General features: G+C 51.3%; 1 protein-coding gene across 1 annotated transcript; it reads right to left on the bottom strand.

Annotated features, from left to right (window-relative positions):
* Nucleotides 1-1,766: 1,766 nt before the first annotated feature.
* LOC307086444 (Krueppel-like factor 6) lies at nt 1,767-9,371 on the bottom strand. Its single transcript, XM_079751660.1, has 4 exons — nt 9,010-9,371; nt 5,911-6,511; nt 3,076-3,199; nt 1,767-2,240 (listed from the first exon to the last, which is right to left on the bottom strand). The coding sequence occupies exons 1-4, from the start codon at nt 9,109-9,111 to the stop codon at nt 2,189-2,191; spliced, it is 879 nt and encodes a 292-aa protein (XP_079607786.1). The 5' UTR covers nt 9,112-9,371; the 3' UTR covers nt 1,767-2,188.
* Nucleotides 9,372-22,294: the final 12,923 nt, after the last annotated feature.

The raw sequence follows: 22,294 nt of genomic DNA, 5'->3' as shown, positions 1-22,294 counted from the left end.
TTCAGCTCATGTTCCGAGCGCTCTGGGATTTGGTCTCATCAGATCGTGGTGTTTGTTTATTTTATTTTTAAGGAGCATTTCGATTGGATTCGATTTGATTGGTGTCATTTATGTTATGAGATAACGCTGACAAACTATGCAGGAGAATTTAAGAATGGCAGTCATGGTAAAGCGGATATACATTGATTTATTGGGGTGTTTAATAATGGTTCTATGATTATTATTGGTACTACTGATCCTAGAGACTGGTCCTAGACGTCAGGTCAGAGGTGCAGCGGTGAACCTGAATAAAGCTATTCAATACAGCCCCCCACCTGTGTGTGTGCGTCTACAAGTGTGTGTTTGTGTGCCTGTGTGTGCGTGTGAGCATGTGTGTGCACGCAAACGTGCGTGGTCATGTCTGTTTGCATGTTTGCGCATGTATACATGTGTGTGCGCAAGTGTACGTGTGAATGTGTGTGTGCAAGTGCATGTGTGTGCGCATGTGTGTGTGCATGTGTGTGATAGTGTGTGTTTTGTTGCATGCAAGTGCGTATGTGTGCATCTTTGCGTGTGCGTGCGTTAGGGCTGCTCGATTTTGGGAAAAATCTTAATCACGATTATTTAGGTCAATATTGAAATCACCATTATTCAAACAATTTTTTTGAGTTTGAAAACATGTTGTATTTATTCAGCATGTCTCTCCCAAAAAAAACTTAGAAATTTCGCCTTAAAAAATAGACATAATGGTCAAAAGGAAAATGTTCCAATCTAAAATAATATACAGATATGTATCCAGCTGGTCTGCCCTTTCTATAAAACATAACATTTAAAATAAATAAATCTAAAAACTTGATTATGTTAATTTTGTGATCGTTCAACGCTAAAATCGAAATTGCGATCAAAATTAGATTAATCGCCCAGCCCTAGCGTGCGTGCGTGCATGTGTGTGTGCATGTGTGTGTCTGCATGTGTGTGTGTGCGTGTGTGTGTGCGTGTGTATGTGCATGTGTGTGTGTGCATGTGTGTGTCTGCATGTGTGTGTGTGCGTGTGTGTGTGCGTGTAGCAGGACAAGGCCACGTACATAAGGCATCAGTTGGGTCAACAGTGCGTTCACAGAGAACAGATGAGTGTCGTAAAAGAAGGAAGAAATGATAAACAACAACAACAAGTTGCTATAGCGATAGTGGCTTTCCCAAACGAAAACCTGGTCCAGAGACCATCCGCAGACGGAGGCTCCTCAGGTTATGATACGATATCGAGTTATACGAGTAGCTGCTCTGGGCGGGCTGTGTGCCGACCACTGGCCCCGCCCCTGCGGGCCTTGGTCCCGCCCCTTGCCGACCGGAAGGCCGTTTGTGTTTGTGAACAGTTTTTTCTTTTTCTTTAGTTTTTCTCTTCTTTACCTCCCCGGAGACAGAGCCACACGACGGACGACAGAAGGAGCTTTTCAAAGCGTGTACTTTTTTGAGACAGGCTACGTTATTACATTGCACATTTAATAGCTGCACTAAAACAGACCCAGCCCCCGCGGTGACACGGGGGGCTGCGGTCCCACCGCCGGGCAGGCAGGGGGCGCCCCTCTCTCCCCTGCCCCCCCCCCCCGGCCCTCCACAGTCCAGACTCACACCACGCCACCAAACACCAAAACAAAACGTTTTAGCTCGCATTCACTCATCATCAGACAATGGACCAACCCACCCCCTCCCCCCTCCCCCTCAATATCCAGACCCCCCCTTCGTCCTGCCCCCCCCGAATGTCCAGACCCCCCCTTCGTCCAGCCCATCCCCCTCCCGGGCGCTCCATTGATCCCAAGCTGTTCATCCAAAGTCTGAGTCCAAAAAAAAACGCAAACTCCAGCCACTCCATAAAGCCGGCCCAGGCTTCGGCCGCAGCCACTCACAGTCATCATGCACGCGGCGGGGGGGCGGGGCCCCGGGGGGCGCGCCAGCCCCTCAAGCCCTCAAAACAAAAGCATCCAGCACCACCGAAGAAGAAGAAGAGGTCCACTCCCAGGATGCCGAGCGTCCGAGAGCGTCGGGCCCCCGGCCAGGTGACGGAGGCACCGGGGGCGGGGCAAATATGGGCTGACCGCTGTCCTCCCCCGACCGGAACGTACGCGGAGACGTCTCCACGGAGACCCTCTCCTCCTCCTCCCCCTCAAAGCTCAGGGCACACATCCAGGAACACCTCACAGCGGCGGCCATCTTAGATGTGTCTCTTCATGTGCAGCGCCAGGTGGTCAGAGCGGGAGAAACACCTGGCGGGAAACAGAGTGTTGTTAGCATTAATTGGCAAATGCACTGCATCTATATAGCGCTTCTATCCAAAGAGCTTTACAATATTGCCTCACATTCACCTATTCATGCACACATTCACACACCGACGGCGGGGTCAACCACACGGGGTGACAGCCAGCTCGTCGGGAGCAGTTAGGGTGAGGTGTCTTGCTCAGGGACACCTCAACACTAGCTAGGAGGAGCCGGAGACCGAACTAGCAAACTTGCAGTTACCAGCCGACCCGCTCAACCTCCTGAGCTATGCTGCCCTAGCGTTTCTTATATTGTGGTGGAAAAACAGCCCGATATAAGCGTTTGAGAAACAGGCCGATGTTAGCGTTTGAGAAAAACAGACTGATGTTAGCTTTTGAGAAACAGACCGATGTTCGCGTTTGAGACCGATGTTAGCGTTCTTTACGATTTTCGGGCGGAGAAACAGACCGATGTTAGCATTTGTTATGATGTGGTGGAGAAACAGGCCGACAGACTTTTTTTATGTTCTTCTGTAGGGAAACAGAACGATGTTTATGTTTAAGGAACAGACTGATGCAAAGTGTTTGAGGAACAGACCGATGTTAGTGTTTGAGGAACAGACCGATTTTAGTGTTTGAGGAACAGACCGATGCATCTATGTGTCTATCCAGGTGTATGTATAGGTGTGTATTCCCCTGAACTCATGAATCATGTGTTCTATATCTATACAGGTATACTTATAGGTGTGTGATATAGATCTATGTGTCTATACAGGTGTATGTATAGGTGCGTGTTCTAGATCTATGTGTCTATACAGGTGTATGTATAGGTGTGTGTACTCACCTGTCGCAGTGGCTGCATTTGAAGGGCTTGGCTCCGGTGTGTTTCCTGAAGTGTCTCGTTAGCTCGTCGCTCCGGGCGAAGCGCCACTCGCAGCCTTCCCACGAGCAACGGTACGGCTTCTCACCTGCAACACACATGCAAAGCATCATCAGACCCCAAACACACACACACACACACAGCCACAGGCTAGCCAACACACACTAGCTAACAGCTGTCAAAAATGACAACCGGTAACACACACTCACAATCATACACACACTCTAGCTATTACTCTAGTGAACACAGGCTAGTGAACACAGTTTAGCTCACACAGGCTAGTGAACACAGGTTAGTGGACACAGGTTAGCTAACACACCCTAGTGAATACAGGCTAGTGAACACAGGTTAGTGATCACAGGTTAGTAAACACACGCTAGTGAACACAGGCTAACTAACACTCGAGATAACACAAGCTACAGGCTAGCGCTACTGAGCACTAGACCCAGGAAGGAGCCATTGTTGACGGTAGCCGGTCCTCGCTAGAGGGCGAACGTAGCACATAAACAAACAAGAGTTCTGAGACAACGTTGACATGTGTGGATATGTTGGAGTGATAATGGCTAACGAGACCTTAATACTTTAATACCTCAAATAAAGATTCCTGCCCACGCTCACCTCAGGTAACCCCACCTCGCCCTACCCCAGCCGCTAGTCGGTTAAAAATAAACAGACCAACGCTAACGCTAAGCAGAGCTAGTGATATGTAATAACTTTGAACTCTGGGCTGTCAGTGTTGTGTGTAAACTGTAATTAAAGTGTAATTAGGGAGAAAATGTTTTGAGGCTGAAGGTGTTTGGGAACTCAGAGAGAAGCAGAATCTGATGACAAACGTTGAAAACGTGTTCAACTATTTGAGTCTGACACACTTCAGAGGGGGAAGGTTTTCCAGGCGTTTGCTAAGGAGAGGAGGAGGAGGAGGAGGTGGGGTGAGGTCACAAGACCATCGCCGGGAGGCCATTTGACCGGTTGCTATGCTGCTAGCCCGAGGAGCTACGCATGCCGCGGTGTTATGTAAGAGAGGGAAATAAAGACCCCCTTCAAGACGGCTGTGGGAGCCATTAGCCGGGCGCTAAGGCGGTTAGCGCGGAATGCCCGGAATGCAGCTAACGGGACGCACAGCTGGCCCGCGGGCCGGTCGTCCTGACAACCGGCGGGCTGGAGCTTGTTAACCCCTCCACAGCGGCGGGGTCAGATGTCAGATTCCCAGAGAACTCTCTCCCGGTATTTACGTTTGGGAGTTGTGGTGTGACTCATGTTTTCATTTTCCCAGGGTGCAATCTGAGCCTGTTTGTAGGGGAAACATCCTCTCCTCCTCCCCTCCTCTTGCCGTCTCCCTCCCTCCCTCCCCCCCTCTCCCCCGGCCCTCCCCCGGGGTGAGGTAATCTCCTGTGGGTTTCGGGGTGCAGTGCCTACAAACTATTCAGAGTATGTGACGGTGGGGGCGGGGGCACTGGCGGCTGCCGGGGACACCAGCTGACCTGTCTATACTCCATACCATAATACTATAATACCAAAACACAACTAACATAACATACTATAATACTATAACATAACTAACATTAGGTAACCTAACATTACCTACATAACATACTATAATACCAAAACACAACTAACATAACATAAAGTACCATAATACTATATTACCATAACACAACTAACATAACACAATTAACATAACATACAATAATCCCAAAAACATAGCCAACATAACATCACTTACATAGCGTACCATAATACAATTAACATCATACACAACATACCATAATACCATAACCTAACCAAATTTAACCTAACTGACATAACAGAACTAGCAACTTACCATAACCAAGCATAACCTAATGTACATAATACCATAACATAACTGACCTAACATAACCTGAACATTACTAACTTAACATAACCATAATACCATAACATAAATAAAATAACATAACATAACAGGACTAAACATACCATAACCTAACATATCCAAACGTAACAGAGCATAAGGTACAATAACTAACCCAACATAACTGACCTTACATAGCATACCATAACTAACATAACATACCATGATGTAAAATCATTAACATAACCCGTTCCAGAAGGTTAGTCATTCTCTTTGAACTACTTCTACATACTCACACATTCTAGCACATTCTTACATATAAAAACACATACTTATGTGCACACACACACACACAAACACATTCTGCACACACTTACAAAATCACTAACACACACATTCTTATGCACACAGATACTTATGCACACACACCCGCACACACACACAGCCCCTAGGTATTGACTGCGTTGGCGCCATGTCTTTGGCCTTTGGCAGCCAATCAGCCTCAAGCGCGGCTCAACTTTGTGGCTCACCTGTGTGGCTTACCTGTGTGTGTGGCTCACCTGTGTGAGGCTCAGTTGTGTGAGGCTCAGTTGTGTGTGAGGCTCACCTGTGTGTGAAGGTCACCTGTGTGTGAGGCTCACCTGTGTGAGGCTCACCTGTGTGAGGCTCAGTTGTGTGAGGTTCAGTTGTGTGAGGCTCACCTGTGTGTGAGGCTCACCTGTGTGAGGCTCACCTATGTGTGAGGCTCACCTGTGTGTGAGGCTCACCTGTGTGTGAAGCTCACCTGTGTGTGAGGCTCACCTGTGTGAGGCTCACCTGTGTGTGTGGCTCACCTGTGTGAGGCTCACCTGTGCGAGGCTCACCTGTGCGTGGCTCACCTGTGTGAGGCTCACCTGTGTGAGGCTCACCTGTGTGAGGCTCACCTGTGTGAGGCTCACCTGTGTGAGGCTCACCTGTGTGAGGCTCACCTGTATGCGTGCGCTGGTGGGCCTTCAGGTGGGAGCTCTTGGTGTAAACCTTCCTGCAGCCGTTGAAGTGGCAGCGGTGGACACGCCTCCTCCCGTCCGGCGAAGCCCCCGCCTCCCCGTTGGCCAGCGCGCCGCGGGCCCCGCCCCCTGTCCGTACTTTCCCACCGGGTGTCAGGGCGGTGCCCCAGCCCGCGGCCCCTCCCCCCGCTGCCTCCTCCTTGACGGTCTCGGGCGAGGAGGGCGGCGTGCCGATGAGGGCGGAGCCCATCCTCTCGTCCTCTGGCCCCTCCCCCGGCAGCAGGCCGGCGAGGGGGTGGGCGGGGGAGTCCAGGAGGGGCGACCCGGCCGGCTCCTCCGAGCAGTCGGATGCGTCGCTGCTGGCGTCGGACGCGAAGCTGCCGCCTTCCGGCCGCGGGTCATCGTCGCCGCGCCGACGGGGGAGGGGCTCGGCGGCGTCCGAGTCGTCGTCCCCGGCGACGGCGGTCTTATCGCCGTAAGCCAGCATCAGCTTGCTCCACAGCTCCTCCTGGCCCTGGAACTTGATGTCGGTGGCGGAGACATACGGCTCACTCTGCAGGTAGCGCTCCAGCTCCAGACATGTCTGGGGGAGGAAGAGGAGGAGGAGGAGAAGGGGGGGGGGGGGGGGAGTGAGAAGGGAGAAGGAGGAGGAGGAGAAGGGGGGGGGGAGGAAGAGGAGGAGGAAGAGGGGTAGGAGGAGGGAGAAGGGGAGGGTGATGGGGGGGAGAAGGAGGATGGAAGTGTTAGTCGCTGAGTTGTGACCGACAGCAAACCAGAAGAGGTTTTGTTTTCTGTGAATGCAGAAGTTCCTGTGTGTGTGGTTATTCTTAGTATCTGCAGGAGAGACAGGAAATACATCATGTCCTATGCAGAGGGGGGGGGGGGGGGGGGGGGGGCTGTAAGGCTGCCCTCAGAGGCCAAGATTGGTGGATTTTACAGGAAGCTCAGTGCCTTGTGAGAGCACCTGGAACACAGAGAGTCCTCTCTGGCTGTGTGTCTGTCCAATTCCCTGTCTCTCTCTCTGTCTCTCTCTCTCAATTGCATGTTAATGGCTTGATTACAGAAACATGTCTCTATGTCTGCTCCCTCTCTGTCTCTTCCTCCACTTAATTGTCCTCTCCCTCTCCATTTGGGTTCTCTCTCCCTTTCTGTCTTCCTATGCCTGTCTCTCTCTGTCTCCTACCTCTCTCCCTATGTCTCTCTCTCCTCCCCCTATGTCCCTCCCCCGTGTGCTGGCGAGAGTGCAGGGGGACTTTGGGGTGAGGATGAAATCTGCATGACTGTGAGGGTCCCAGTGGGGGGGAGAGTGCTTGTAGATCTTTTAAAAGCATCAATTATTCACCGTAATGTGGATTTAATAATGCATCACGGGCCATCGCCAGAAATAACACTCACCACAAGGGAGGGGAGGGGGAGAGAGGGAGGAAGAGGGGAGAGAGAGAGGAGTGGAGAAGAAATGAGAGGATGAGGAGAAGGAGACGAGAGAGACTGACTGTAGAGGGGAGCAAGAGAGAGAAACAGAGAGAGAGAGAGAAAGGGAGAGCGAGCGAGAGAGCGAGCGAGAAAGAGAGAGAGAGAGAGAGAGAGAGAGACCGAGGTGTCTGGGTTTGACGCTCCCTTGAAGACCCTGCGGTGTGTGAGCGCTGATGGAGAGCTAGGGGTTTTCCTCTGCGCAGGGAAGAGAACCTCAAAGCCCCCCTAATCAGGGGTTAAAGGTCACACACGTCCGGCTAATGCTGGCTAATGAAGCGGCTAACACAGCGGCGGCGGCCATGCAGCGCGCTGCTACAGCACTAGAGGAGGACATATTAACACCTCCTTATGGAGGAGGTCCAGACCAGGAGGACCAGACCCCTGGAGGAGGACCAGTCCTGACCGCTGGACCAGAACGCTGCTGGAGGTCCAGACCCCTCCTAAAGACCAGACCGCAGCATTCCCTCTCTCCATTAGGTCTGCACCTCGTCTGCACCACAATGTCTCTCATCAGCAACAGGGTCTGTTTAAATTCCTGGGAGGTCGTGCGGTGCCTCGCCAGCTCCTTTCATTCTTCCACCTCCTCCTGTTCTCTCTTCTCTCCCCTCTCCTCCTCTCTCCCCTCGTGTAAAACTCTGTCCACTGTTCAGTGGTTGTAGAGTTGCAGCCAAATTGGAACACACCCCCCCCCCCCTCTCTCACTCCCTCTCTCCCTCTCTCTCCCTCTCTGTAGCCTATTTCTGTCTGTTTCCCGGCCGTGTCTGCGTTGGGCTGTCACTCGCAGTGGCGTGCGCGTTTGCCCGTGAAAGAGAGAGAGAAAGAAAGAGATGGAGTGGGAAAGAGAGAGAGAGAGAGCGGACGAGAGAGATACAGAGAGATCTTGAACAAGAGAGCGATAGACTGCGCGTCTGTGCATGTGTGTGTGAGTGTGTGTGTGTGTGTGTTTGTGTGTGTGTTATGTCTGTCTGACATTCTATGTGTTTGGGGAGGGGGGTGTGTGTCAATGTGCGCGTGCGTGTGTGTGTGCGTGTCGAGCGTAGTGTGGGACGGCCACGGACCTCGCGCACGGAACTCATTCACTCCTGAAATCTGCAGCATGTCGCGTTTCTCTGTCCCGACACACACACACACACACACACACACACACACACACACACACACACACACACACACACACACACACACACAACACAACACAACACAACAGTGTGTTAAAACCTAAACAACCAATTATTATCTGAGATCTGCACGCGCGGCGGCTGCAGACCAGAATAAAAAACAACCAGAGATCTGCGCGCGGAGCAAGTTTCAGAAAACATGAACCGGCGGTGCGCTTCAGAAGCTCTGAGCTCCAGACGCGCAGAGCCCCAAACGCTCCGAGCTCCAAACGCGCCGAGCTGAGCGCGGGTTCCTGTTTACGCACCGAGGACGCACCGTCCCCGGTCACCGTGAGAGGCTACGGGAAGACCGAGCACCGTCCCCGGTCACCATGAGAGGCTACGGGAGGACGAGGACCGAGCACCGTCCCCGGTCACCGTGAGAGGCTACGGGAGGACGAGGACCGAGCACCGTCCCCGGTCACCGTGAGAGGCTACGGGAGCACCGTACCTGCTGCCAGTACTCCTCCAGCGATGGCAGCGCAGAGAAGTATCCCGTGTCGTGGACGATCTGGAGCTCGTGGAAGATGCTGCACATCGGAATGACGTCCATGTCCGTCCTGGGGCGAGACGCGCCGCGCGGAACCCGGCCGGGAATCAAACTCGACCGTTGCAAAGATGTTCATGTATCGCAGCCCACTGGACCGAGCCGTGCTGTGACGCGTTCAGGTGGAGAGGCGCGCGGAGTGCCACAGTGTGTGTCTCGGTGTGTGCGTGTGTGTGTGAGGCAGAGAGAGAGAGCGAGAGAGCGAGGACACGCGTTGCGCGCGCTGACGGCCGACAGTGAAGTCGATGCCAGTCCGTCAGCTCGCTGTAAACTTCCCCCGATTCAAAATTACACGCACACTCTCCCCACGTGACCGCACTACGCTCCGACACGCCGGCCAATGGGGTCAACGGAGCGTAGCGCCCGCCCACCGCACGGCCTCTGGCCAATCACGGTGCAGTCAGGGTTTATCCCGTGTGACGCGATTGGCGCTCGCCGTGCAGCGCCTCTCGCTGTGATTGGACGAGGCCGGCTCTATTTTTAGAGCACTATATAGAGGGGAACTCGTCCGTCGTACCACTGCGAGGAAGTCCGACATAGTTCCAGCTCTTCTGACGAGCCGGGTAGCTTGTTACTGCTGGCCAGTTTGCGCAAGTACGCACGAACATAATAACAGCAGAGGCAGAATGCGTGCAGCGGCCGTACCCGAGTCCTGAACCCGAGTCCGAGTCCTGGACCCGAGTCCTGAACCCGAGCCCGAGTCCTGGACCCGAGTGTGCCGAATACACAAGCACTCAGAGGATAAATCGCTGGTATAAATAACATGGAACGGAGACTGTGAATGTGTGCGTGTCGATCTCCACATGATCCCGTAACTTCATAACTCGCGTTATGACTGTTTTCATGTTATAACTGTTAAAATGTTGTGAAACGTGCTATCTATAAGTTATATAAGGCTTCTCCAACTAGAACTGGATGGAGTGGATGGTGAACCTTGGCAGGGTTTAGTGGGCTATCTGATATCTAATTATAGATCTAGATATGTTGACTGAATGCTGCGTGCAGCTGGTGTGTGTGTGTGTGTGTTTGGGGGGGGGGGGGGGGGGGGGGGGGGCGCGCTCGCGTGCCTGCGTGCGTGTGTATGAGTGAGTAGATAGACGGAGGAGTCTGCTATTGTGTTTTCGTCTGTCTGTGACTCACTCTCTCTTTCTATGTGTGTGTGTCTCTCTCTTTGTGTGTGTGTGTGTGTGTGTGTTTGTGAGTGTGTCTCTGTTTCTTTGTGTGTATGTGTGTGTGTGTGTGTGTGTGTGCATCTCTAGTTCTGTTTCTGCGTGTGTCTGTCTGTTTTTATTAAAGGGATTTGTATAGATCTTTGCTTCATTGACGTGTTTGTTCTGTGTGTATAGAGCTGTCTTTTAAGACGCGCGCTGCATTTGCTGTATTTATTCACAAGGTCTTTGTGCGTCTGTATGTGGAATGTGTCTTTATAGTTGCAGCATGGGTGGAATTCCAGCCAAGTGATCCACTCTGTACAATAAAGTTAACCTCTGTCTGTCTGTCTGTCTGTCTGTCTGTCTGTCTGTCTGTCTCTCTCTCTCTCTCTCCCTCTTTCTCTCTCTCTCTCTTTCTCACTCTCTCTCTCTCTCGCTCTCTCTCTCTCACTCTGTCTCTCTCTCTCTCCCTCTCTCCCTCTCTCTCTCGCTCTCTCTCTCTCGCTCTCTCTCTCTCTCCCTCTCTCTCTCGCTCTCTCTCTCTCTCTTTCTCTCTCTCTCTCTCTCTCTCTCTCTCTCTCTCTGTCTCTCTCTCTCTCTCTCTCTCTCTGTCTCTCTCCTAAATGGAGACTAACGTGTGTTTTTGTGATCACAGAGCTCCCCTGCCAGTATGCTGGCCTCCCGTTGCGACAGACGGATGAATAAAGTTGTATATTATGAGGTAGAGAAAGGAATCGACTGTCTGGACGATCTCCACTCATAAATACCTTCTGCATCAGCTATGAGATCAGCATCTTCTGCTTCCACCAAAATACCACCAACAACAAACACACACACTCACGAATGCACACACGCACATCCACAGACATATTAATCCATGCACTTGAGCAAATATACACACACGCATCCACACACACACACACACACACACTCACACAAATTAATGCAAGCACTTGTGCAAACACACTCACAGATTCCCAAATGCACACAAAAGTACAAATACATGCTTGCCCTCACACACACACACACACACACACACAACATGAATAAAGTAAGTCGTCATTTTATTGCGCTGGACTTCCTTTTGTCTTCACAAAACTATTTCCGTTTGTCTGTACTTTATTTTCCGTCTGCAGACGTTTGTATGGCCTCTCATCACGGAGGCCTCTGGTGTCATCAGCTGTCTCCTCACCGTTCTGGAGAAACATTAGCTAACGGCTTGTTAGCATACATGTGTGTTCCCTTCGTAGCCGCCGCTAGTCGTTAGCTAGCCGTTGTTAGCAAGCCGTTAGTGTGTAGCAGTAGCAGCTATCATACATGTGTGTGAGTAGCACATATGTATGCTAACGGCTCGCTAGCATTCATGTATGCTAGCAAGCCGTTAGCATACATATGAGTGAGTAGCGCGCTTCGCCTCCAGTTGCATAAGAAATGGGATAAAGTTGAAGTGAGGGAGGAGACAACGGGGGCATTGATGAGCTAAAGGCAGCACTGTGTGACAAACAACATATTTGGAACAGAGCGCCATTGTGTGCCGCCGCCGGCGCAGCACCGAGCGCTACACAACGCTCCGTCTTTTGTCCGCGCGCCCCTGACCCGCCGCCGTCGGCCCCGTCATGGGGCGGGGAGGTCGGACGGGACGCCAGCAGCCGCCGCACGCTAACCTATGGAAGAGACGAGTCATGCTACCTCGACTCTGCAGGGTCAGCTAGCATGACTATTTAATTATGCCTCCCTTAAACAGTCATGCTAACTAAGCTGCGGCAGTCAGCTAGCATGACTGTTTAATTCTGACTCCATGGCCGCATTCAAGTCATGCTAGCTAACCCGCAGCAGTCAGCTGGCATCTGACTCCACGGCCGCTTTAAAAAGTCATGCTAGCTTAGCCGGGGTGGTCAGCTGGCATGGCTGTTTAAAGGCCCCCTATATTACTCCAAGGTTTGTAACGGCTGATCAACTCCTGGTGGTGAGACAGTAGTCGACCGATGAACCGAAGGAACAGGAGACAGGACGAGCACCAACTATGGTGGAACTGAGGTGGCGCCGTCCATGTTTCCATCGGCTCAGTGACCTATAAGGTGATCGTGTTCTCCGTGCAGTCACAGACCTCGATCAATCGCAGACGTGGTCCGACCCGCCCACCCCTGGCACAACGAAGCCTCGCTGAAGGACCTTGTTGTCCGGCTTGATCTCCTGCAGCAGGCCGACTGGAGTCATGCTGCGTCCCAGCAGAGATAGACCCCCACAGACGGGCTCCTGGGGGACCACCTGCCGTCAGATTACCCATCATGCATCTGGTGGACCTGGGATGTCACAAGCAGGCTGATTGTGAATCGTCTCGTAATGGATCAACAGCACACCTGGTTGTGGGACAGGGGACCTCCAGGCTGTGTGTGTTTCATGTGGCTTCATCCATATTTCATGAAGCGCCTCATCATCACTGGTCCTCTGCTGTGTCTCCTGCTGTGTAGCATGCGACCGGTAGCTCTGTCTCCTAGCATGCGACCGGTAGCACTCCGCTTCCTCTAAAGGCAGCAGTGCGACACGTGCACACCGGTGATGCAACTCGACGTGCGAATCCATAGCAACCAGCTGAGGAGCGTGCACGGCGGAGTGTGCACGGTGTGATATGCTGTGTCAATACGCAGCAGTCTCTGCTCCCAGCGTCTCTCCGGAGGAGGGCTTGTTGTCTCTCTGTTTCATCTCTCATCACATCTTCCAGTGCTCCGATGTTACTGCACTTGAGGGCTGCTCTGATGTCCGGCACGGCCTCGCGGGAGAGATGCCCCTGGTGCCTGCTCCTTAAGGACCAACATCAACTCAGGGTTTTGGTCAAATAGTGAAGAGTACAAATCGTCTGTTCAGAAAACAACCAATTTGTGCGTGATTAGGGTGGCATGTGGCTCAAGAGGTAGAGTTGGTTGACTGGTAACCGGAAGGTTGCTAGTTCGATCCCCGGCTCGTTCTAGCTGAGTGTCGAGGTGTCCCTGAGCATGAATACAACTGCTCCCGATGAGCTGGCTGTCGCCTTGCATGGTTGACTACGCCGTTGGTGTGTGAATGTGTGCATGAATGGGTGAATTTGTGGCAACATTGTAAAGCGCTTTGACTGGCCTTTGGTTAGAAAAGCGCGGTATAAATGCAGTCCATTCACCATCATTGATTTTAAACCTGCGTGCGGTCCGGTGACATCACTGTGACCCGGATCCCAGTGACGTCACTGTGACCCGGGTCACAGTGACGTCACTGGGACCGAGGTCAGCCCAAACCATCTGAGCAGAACCTGACCCTCTGGCCCCAGAGCCACGTTCGTCAGGCAGAGAACATCTGGACCATCTGGAGGCTGGTCTGTCTCCTGGGGTGGGTCCTCTCCAGCTGCTCTGCAGAACCTGGTTACAGCAGCACTGACATCACACTCCCATGGAGTCACTGAACCCACGCTCTAATCGGCGCTCTGTTAACAGGTGAGCCTGGGAGCCGCCCAGAACGCTGGCCTCATGCTGGGCTGAAGACCTCAGACAAGATCTGGTGTGTTTCCACAGCGATCGCTTCCGAGGGGTCCTTGAGCAGACTGAGACCGCCACATAGCTCTATAGACAGAGACCCCTCCCCACGTGTTCAAGTGTTTGGTTCAACTCCCTTTGCCTTATTAGAGGTGAGAGGAACGAGGACGGGGAAGGTGAGTAAGAGTTTCACAAAAAGTACACAGTGTTGTATAGAATGATTTGAAACACAATGAGTGAAAAGTATTAACCATAACACTGTACGTCGTAATACAAACAGTACACAGTATTTGTAACCTAGTGCGAGGTATGAGGCTGAGGTGTCCTGAGGAATCAGTGTTCTGTGTGGCCGCGGTGATCTTCTGTACACCACTCTGTATGGGGAAGAGTTCCTGAGCCGAACCCTCCCCCTTTATTTTGGCGGGATTGATGTTCGTCAGATCATAGTGATAGATATAGCCAGCTCTTAATGTGAGTGGTATGGTGCTGAGAACAGGCGTGCTAGCGCTATGCTTATTAACCCAAAAACTGCTTCCAATTACGCTGGAGAAAAACTTGTTGTTGTCGTTCGGATCGTAGATGGAATCCAGACGTCAGGCAGAGGGAAGGACCGGGTTTGGATTCGATCATTGGGAAGAATCACACGGATAAACATTTATCTTGCAAAACGTTTTTTGATATCAATGGGAAATTTTTCTCGTGAAGAGAGAGAGTAGACAGTGCAGTGAGAAACAGGATAGTGGAGAGAAAGAGAGACAGGACAGTTAAGAGAGAGACAGGACAGTGAAGAGAGAGAGACAGGACAGAGGAGAGAGAGACAGGACAGTGGAGAGAGACATGACATTGGAGAGAGACAAGACAGTAAGAGAGAGACAGGACAGGGGAGAGAGAGACAGGAGAGTGGAGAGAGACAGGAAAGGGAAGAGAGACAGGACAGTCAGAGAGACAGGAGGGGGGAGGAGAGAGGGAGGGTCATGTAGCAGGTGTGAGTCCTTGGGGATGAGTCCTTTCATCTTTGATAATTGCAAAGCTATTATATGATTATGATAATTATATGATGATGTATTTACTTAGTATTTGATTAATTGAGTGAATTGAAAACTGAACTTGTCCTTTTACTTGTGTTGTTGAAAACGCTGTTTGTCCTCGAGGTGAATGGTGAACAGTGGTGTGAACAGGTGTGTGAACGGGTGAATGTGAGGTGATTGTGAAGCGGTCTGAACAGCTCGGTTTAGCTGCAGTCCGTTCAGCATTGACGTCCTCAGCGGGGTCAAATAGCATAGCCCAGCTTAGCGTTACTCTCTAGTAAAACTGTTTTTCTCCTTGATCTACATCGTTCTCAGTATCTGATTGTCATGGGGAATTGTCTTCCACACCACAGTCAAAAATTGTCAACATTAATAATCTTCCGTCTGTCATAACTTTTGCAAAGGACAAACAACATGAACACCTCGTGGAGTCCCCCCTGCTCAGGGCTCTCTGTGTTGTCTCTCTGAGTGTCTCCCTCCCTCTCACGTCACTCCCCTCCCAGCGTCTGAAGGCCCTCCCGGCCTCCTCTCAACCAGAGGGTGTTGACGTTGGCGTGGCGACGACCACTTCCTGTCAGCATGGATCAGATCCACACGCTGCAGGAGCTGCTCATCACGCGGCCCGCACTGAGACACCGTGACCTCATCTGGCACCGCGGGAACCCTCCGGAACATCTGGGGTTATTCACGTCAGGCACGCACACACACGCAGGCACACACTCGCACACACACACACACGCACGCACTCGCACACACACACGCATGCACGCACACATGCACACACTTGCGGACACCCCTACCTGCTCCTTAACGTCATGGATTGGAATTAACTGAATGTCAATTCGATGAAATTCAATGAACTTGACAGCTGAATAACTTCATAGTTCCAGTAGTAATTATAGTAAACAGTACAACAGTACACAGGTGGCCGGTGTAAAGTGTTGTGCATCATAACATCGCAGCCTGTCAGCTCAAAGCGTGGGTATTACTATGGTATGTTCAAACTGAGCAGGTTAAGTTGAGGATACTTAAGGATGGGTTTGTGTAAGCATGACAAGACAAGGCCTGTATTACTGTCTAAACCTTGCCACACCCCCTCTTCACACACACACTCACACAAACAGACATGCATGCACGCACACATACACACACACACACACACACAAACAGGCATCCATGCATGCACTCACACACACACACACACACACACATGCGCGCACACACAACAGGCATGCATGCACAAACTCACACACACACACACACACAGTGATACATAGTGACACACTCACAAAAACACTGCAGGAGTCACAGTTCCTTAGCCCTGCTGTACGACTCAACGCCCATATAAGGCAAGACCAATCCCCAGCAGACATGAAACATTCCACAGCCGTTACACCCAGTACATATCCAGTACACATCTAGTACAAATCCAGTACACACCCACTACACATCTACTACACACCCACTACCAAACCGCTACACACACTACACGTACACTACACACCCACTAAACATCCACTACACACACATTGCACAACCACTAGGACCCACTACACACCCATTACACACCCACTACACACACTACACATCTACACACACTAAACATCCACTACACACCCACTACAAATTCAGTACACTTCTACACACACTAAACATCCACTACACACCCACTACAAATTCACTACACATCCAATACACACACACTACACACCCACTACACACACTACACATCTACACACACTAAACATCCACTACAAACTCACTACACATCCAATACACAAACACTACACACCCACTACAAATCCACTATACACCAACAACACATCCACTACACACCCACTACACATCCACGGCTACACATCCACAACACACCCATTTAACATCCACCATTAAACATTCACTACACACCCAATACACTTCCACTGCACACCCACTACACATCCACTACACCAGCTACACATCCACTACACCAGCTACACATCCACTACACCAGCTACACATCCACTACACCAGCTACACATCCACTACACCAGCTACACATCCACTACACCAGCTACACATCCACTACACATCCACTACACTAGCTACACATCCACTACACCAGCTACACATCCACTACACATTGAGAACAGGCTGGTGATGACAAATAATTATAAAGTATTGAGTTATTTAGCTATTAATGTAGCATCATTATTACTATTATAGCATAAATTATTTTTATCATTTCTTATTCAGCAAGTATATACAGGGGTATAAACAGTATATATGAATAAACATATATGTATATATATATATATATATATACTGTATATACGTATATATATTCATACAGCAAATTGTGTATGCATGAAATCCTCATATTTCCTCACACTACATTGTGTCTGAATGTATGCTGCATGTTTGATGTGTTTATAATGTTGTGTATGTCTGAGTTATTAATGATGTATGTTTAATGTATGGATGATATATGTTTGGATATCTCGACCCGCATCGGCCCCTACATGGTCACAGAGCGTGACGCACACACACTTCCTGTAAACACTGCATATGCATGGGCAGCTAGCGTGTGTGTGTGTGCACACGTGTATTCGTTTGTGCGCTTGCACCTGTGCATGTGTGTTTGTGTGCTTGTATATGCGTATGTGTGTGTGTGTATGTGTATATCTGTTTGTGCGTGTGCATGCGTGTGCGTGTGTGTGAACGTGTGCGTGAGCTTGAAGTTAAATTCTTGTAGAATCATGATATCCATCATGCAATCCGATGGTTGTCGTATAACTGCCATTTCCCTGCTGCTTAAATTAAATTGTGATGTGGTTTACCTGATGCAGGTGTGCGTTATGTTCTGATTACCATACATCATACATCATACATGATGCAGGGAATGCCATCTTATCTCTACAGTCAGCAAATACTAACAAGATGCCCCCCTGTCTGTCTGTCTGTCTGTCTGTCTGTCTGTCTCGCTCCTCTCCTAGAGAGAGCGAGCGCTGTGTCATAACAAAGCAGCCTGTCACTCGCTTGGTGGAGCAGACTCTTCCCAGACAGCTTCCATTTGGTCTCCCCCTCTCCCTCTCTCCTCTCTCCCCTCTCTCCTCTCTCCCCCAGCTCCTCTCTCCCCTCTCTCCTCTCTCCCTCTCTCCTCTCTCCCCCGCTCCTCTCTCCCCTCTCTCCTCTCTCCCTCTCTCCTCTCTCCCCTCTTTCCTCTCTCCCCTCTCTCCTCTCTCCCTCTCTCCTCTCTCCCCTCTCTCCTCTCTCCCCCAGCTCCTCTCTCCCTCTCTCCTCTCTCCCCTCTTTCCTCTCTCCCCTCTCTCCTCTCTCCCCTCTCTCCTCTCTCCCTCTCTCCTCTCTCCCCTCTTTCCTCTCTCCCCTCTCTCCTTTCTCCCTCTCTCCTCTCTCCCCTCTCTCCTCTCTCCCCCAGCTCCTCTCTCCCCTCTCTCCTCTCTCCCTCTCTCCTCTCTCCCTCTCTCCTCTCTCCCCTCTCTCCTCTCTCCCCCAGCTCCTCTCTCCCTCTCTCCTCTCTCCCCTCTTTCCTCTCTCCCCTCTCTCCTCTCTCCCGTCTCTCCTCTCTCCCTCTCTCCTCTCTCCCCTCTCTCCTCTCTCCCCCGCTCCTCTCTCCCCTCTCTCCTCTCTCCCCTCTTTCCTCTCTCCCCTCTCTCCTCTCTCCCCTGCTCCTCTCTCCCTCGCTCCTCTCTCCCCCGCTCCTCTCTCCCCCAGCTCCTCTCTCCCCCGCTCCTCTCTCCCCTCTCTCCTCTCTCCCCTCTCTCCTCTCTCCCCCAGCTCCTCTCTCCCCCAGCTCCTCTCTCCCCTCTCTCCTCTCTCCCCCGCTCCTCTCTCCCCTGCTCCTCTCTCCCCTCTCCTCTCTCCCTCTCTCCTCTCTCCCCCGCTCCTCTCTCCCCCGCTCCTCTCTCCCCTGCTCCTCTCTCCCCTCTCCTCTCTCCCCTGCTCCTCTCTCCCTCTCTCCTCTCTCCCCCAGCTCCTCTCTCCCCTCTCTCCTCTCTCCCTCTCTCCTCTCTCCCCCGCTCCTCTCTCCCCCAGCTCCTCTCTCCCCTCTCTCCTCTCTCCCCCGCTCCTCTCTCCCCCAGCTCCTCTCTCCCCTCTCTCCTCTCTTCCTCTCTCCTCTCTCCCCCAGCTCCTCTCTCCCCCAGCTCCTCTCTCCCCTCTCTCCTCTCTCCCCTCTCTCCTCTCTCCCCCAGCTCCTCTCTCCCCTGCTCCTCTCTCCCCTGCTCCTCTCTCCCCTGCTCCTCTCTCCCCAGCTCCTCTCAGACCCTCACCGCCACACTTGGTCACCAGCTTGACACATGGTGAAGAGGAGGAAGAGGAGGAGGAGGAGGAGGAAGAGGAGGAGACAAGACCAGGAGCACAGAGTGAAGAGGAGGAGGAGGAAGAGAAGGAGGCGGTGGAGGAGATAGCTGGAGAGTGTGTGTGATGACGGGTAGAGTGGTTGAATAGCATCAGCTCTGTCTGCTGAGTGGAAGAATACAGGAGGAGGAGGAGGAGGAAGAACATCTCTGGAGATGAAGTCCTATCCCTCCATCTGTCCGTCCGTCTGGGCACACGTCCATCCATCCCCGGTCGTCCAGCTCCATCGAGAGTCATCCCTCCGTCCATCAATCCCATCTGTCCGTCCCTCCGTCCATCCATCCACTTTCTTGACCCGGGTTCCCCGTAGCCAATCACAGCTGCCGATTGGTGTATGACATCATCACAAGAGATTGAAATTTAGGAGAAAGAATGAGGAAGAGAACAGAAGAGTAACCACGACAACATGACGACACAGCCAGCGTGTTGGAATCTTTCCTGCCATAAAAACAGCAAACATGTCTTCATTCGGAGTCCCTCAGGGAATCAACCGACTGATGAATGAATGAATATCAAATATTAAAATAATTAAAAGTAAGCTAGTTTCCCCAGAGAACAGAAGGGTGTAAACACTGGACTCCTCAAGGCGGCGATGGAATGGGTTCAGTGTTTGGATAGCCACAGTGACATCATCGGGGCTAATTAGAGACTTCCTGGTCGAGTCAAACAGGACATAGCAATGCTAAGTTAACACTCCGGGCTGTGTGTCTCTGAGATAATGGTTTGGGAGCAGGGCATGCCTTTATTTGGTCGGGTTACATGAGGCCATTTACGTCCTGACAGGAAGTAGCTTGATGCTACTTCCTGTTAGCTGGTCTGCTGTTCCCATTGTGGGGGTGAGGGGGAGGGAATGGTGGGGGGGGCGGATGCACCGGCCGACGTAGAAGTAGTAAGGATATCCTTCACAAGCACACACACACACACACACACACGTACACACACATGCATAGACACTTGTACACACACGCGTTAACATGTGCGCACACACACACACACAACATGAAGTGTCTGGGGGTCAGACAGGAAGTGAACTGTGGTGTTTTGTGGACACCAGCGACACACAAGTCGTCACTTAAATGGTTGAGAGACTTGCACTAAAACAAAGGGCTGTAGTATTTACTGCGCACTAGACCTAACACAGTATTATAGGCCTGCCCGTCAAACACCCTCTGAACCAGCTGATGTCTGAAAAGCTCTGTATTTGTATTTGTAGTAACTTAATAGCAGTTACTACAAATACAACAGTATCATGATGGTCCAAACCAGCCCAAACAGACGTGGTCCGTAAATGGACTGCATTTATACAGCGCTGTCCTAACCAGTGGCCACTCAAAGCACTTTACAAAATTGCCTAACATTCACCCATGGCGGAGTGAGCCACACAAGGCGACAGTCAGCTCGTCAGGAGCAGTCAGGGTGAGGCGGCTTGCTCATTGGACACCTCGACACTCGGTAACCGGATGGTTGCTTGTTCGATCCCTAGCAAGGAGGGGCCGGGGATCGAACAAGCAACCTTCCGGTTACCGGCCGACCCGCTCTACCTCCTGAGCCACATGCTGCCGTAGTAATCCTCACACATGCTGCTGACCCTTCCTGTATGTCCGTCCTCCACAAACTATAAATAAAGACAACGCGCAGCGCTAGAGTCAACAAGGGCCTGGAGCCTTTGTTTATCTTAAGACCAGAATAAAGTGGATCAAGATGGCGCCCGCGGCTCTGAACCTCCAAGGCAGCTGGGGGGCCGAGGACGGCCGTGTCCCCCGAGGCCCGCCTTCCTAGCCTCCACCGCCATCCCATAATACTGACCCCGCGTTCCCATCGTAACCCTGGGAGATGGCATCCTGCCCGGACCCTCCGAGGGGAATCCTCCGGGAACAGGAAGTGAATTCCACATCCTGTCTGTGGGATTCCCATGAGGAGAGGATGGTAGCATTCCAGAAAAACTCTGGACAGAAACCAGAGAGAGAGAGATACAGAGAGAGTGAGATACAGAGAGAGAGAGAGATACAGAGACAGAGAGAGAGAGAGACAGAGAGAGAGAGAGATACAGAGACAGAGAGAGAGAGAGACAGAGAGAGAGAGAGAGACAGAGACAGAGAGAGAGAGACAGAGAGAGGGAGAGACAGAGACAGAGACACAGAGACAAAGAGAGTTTATAGATTAGTGTTATCAATCTTAATTATCCAAGTTGTTTATATTAAAGTTGTTCATCTCAGTATAGCTGGGTCTGTGTGAAAATAGAAAGGAATAGAAACTTATGGAAAAAATGGACACACAAAAGCACAGAAAGACAATGAAAAGAGAAAAAACTACTAAAGTACAAACGATTAGGTTGCATTCAATTCAAGCAGTTGGGATTTTTCTTACATTTTACTACATGCAGTAGTGTGTGTGTGTGTGTGTGTGTGTGTGTGTGTGTATGTGTGGGCTGCTAGGGCAGAGTCTTTCTGACCATGTGTGTTGATTGTATGTCAGTGTGTATCTGGGCAGGCATGTCTGCTCATGCACGAGTCCTCGTGCTTGTGTGTGGGTTTGTGTGTGTGTGTGTGTGTGGGTGCACGTATGGCTCTCCTACACAAGAATGGTAACCATGTGTGTGTGTTTTCCCTCCACCCTCACAAACACAGCCTGTGATTATGTGTGGTGGCGGCTGGTGTGTGTGTGTGCATGTTTGTCTGAATGTTCATTTGTTAGAGTGTGTGTGTGTGGCCTTATAAACCTCCAGTGAGATCCATGTCAGAACAAGCTCTCTGCTTCTGTGTTGCCATTCAGACTCCCGGTTTGGTTTTGGCGTGGAGAGAGGAGGAAGCGATCTGAGCTCCCGCTGTAAACATCGGCCCCAATCATCTGTCTGTCCTGCTGCCTCCTGTCTCCATCAGTGTGTGTGTGTGTACATACAGCGTCAACAATACCTCCTTATTGTTTAACTGTGCTTTGCTGGTTTATAGAACGTTGGTCAGGAAACCCAGGGTCAGTCGCTGAGCGGCTCCACTGAGGAGAGGTCCACACTGACTAGATGCTGTATAGTGAAATGGGATATAGTTCTCTCCTCGCTGTCCTCTTCTCTCCTCTCCTCTCCTCTCCTCTCCCCATCTCTCCTCTCTCCTTTTCTCCTCTTTCCACTCTCCTCTCTCCTCCCCAACTCTCC

Source organism: Pollachius pollachius, assembly GCF_949987615.1.
Source record: "Pollachius pollachius genome assembly, chromosome: 14".
NCBI lineage: Eukaryota > Metazoa > Chordata > Actinopteri > Gadiformes > Gadidae > Pollachius > Pollachius pollachius.
The sequence above is the reverse complement of the archived record's forward strand: the minus strand, read 5'-3'. Positions and strand labels throughout refer to the sequence as shown.

Bases quoted from the DNA above. Each gene is read 5' to 3' on its own strand.
- LOC307086444 (XM_079751660.1), bottom strand. From the start codon at position 9,111: ATGGACGTCATTCCGATGTGCAGCATCTTCCACGAGCTCCAGATCGTC. The intron at 6,512-9,009 runs GTACGGTGCTCC...TTCCTCCCCCAG, and splicing joins TGGAGGAGTACTGGCAGCAG to ACATGTCTGGAGCTGGAGCG. The intron at 2,241-3,075 runs GTGAGTACACAC...GTTTCCCGCCAG, and splicing joins AAATGCAGCCACTGCGACAG to GTGTTTCTCCCGCTCTGACC.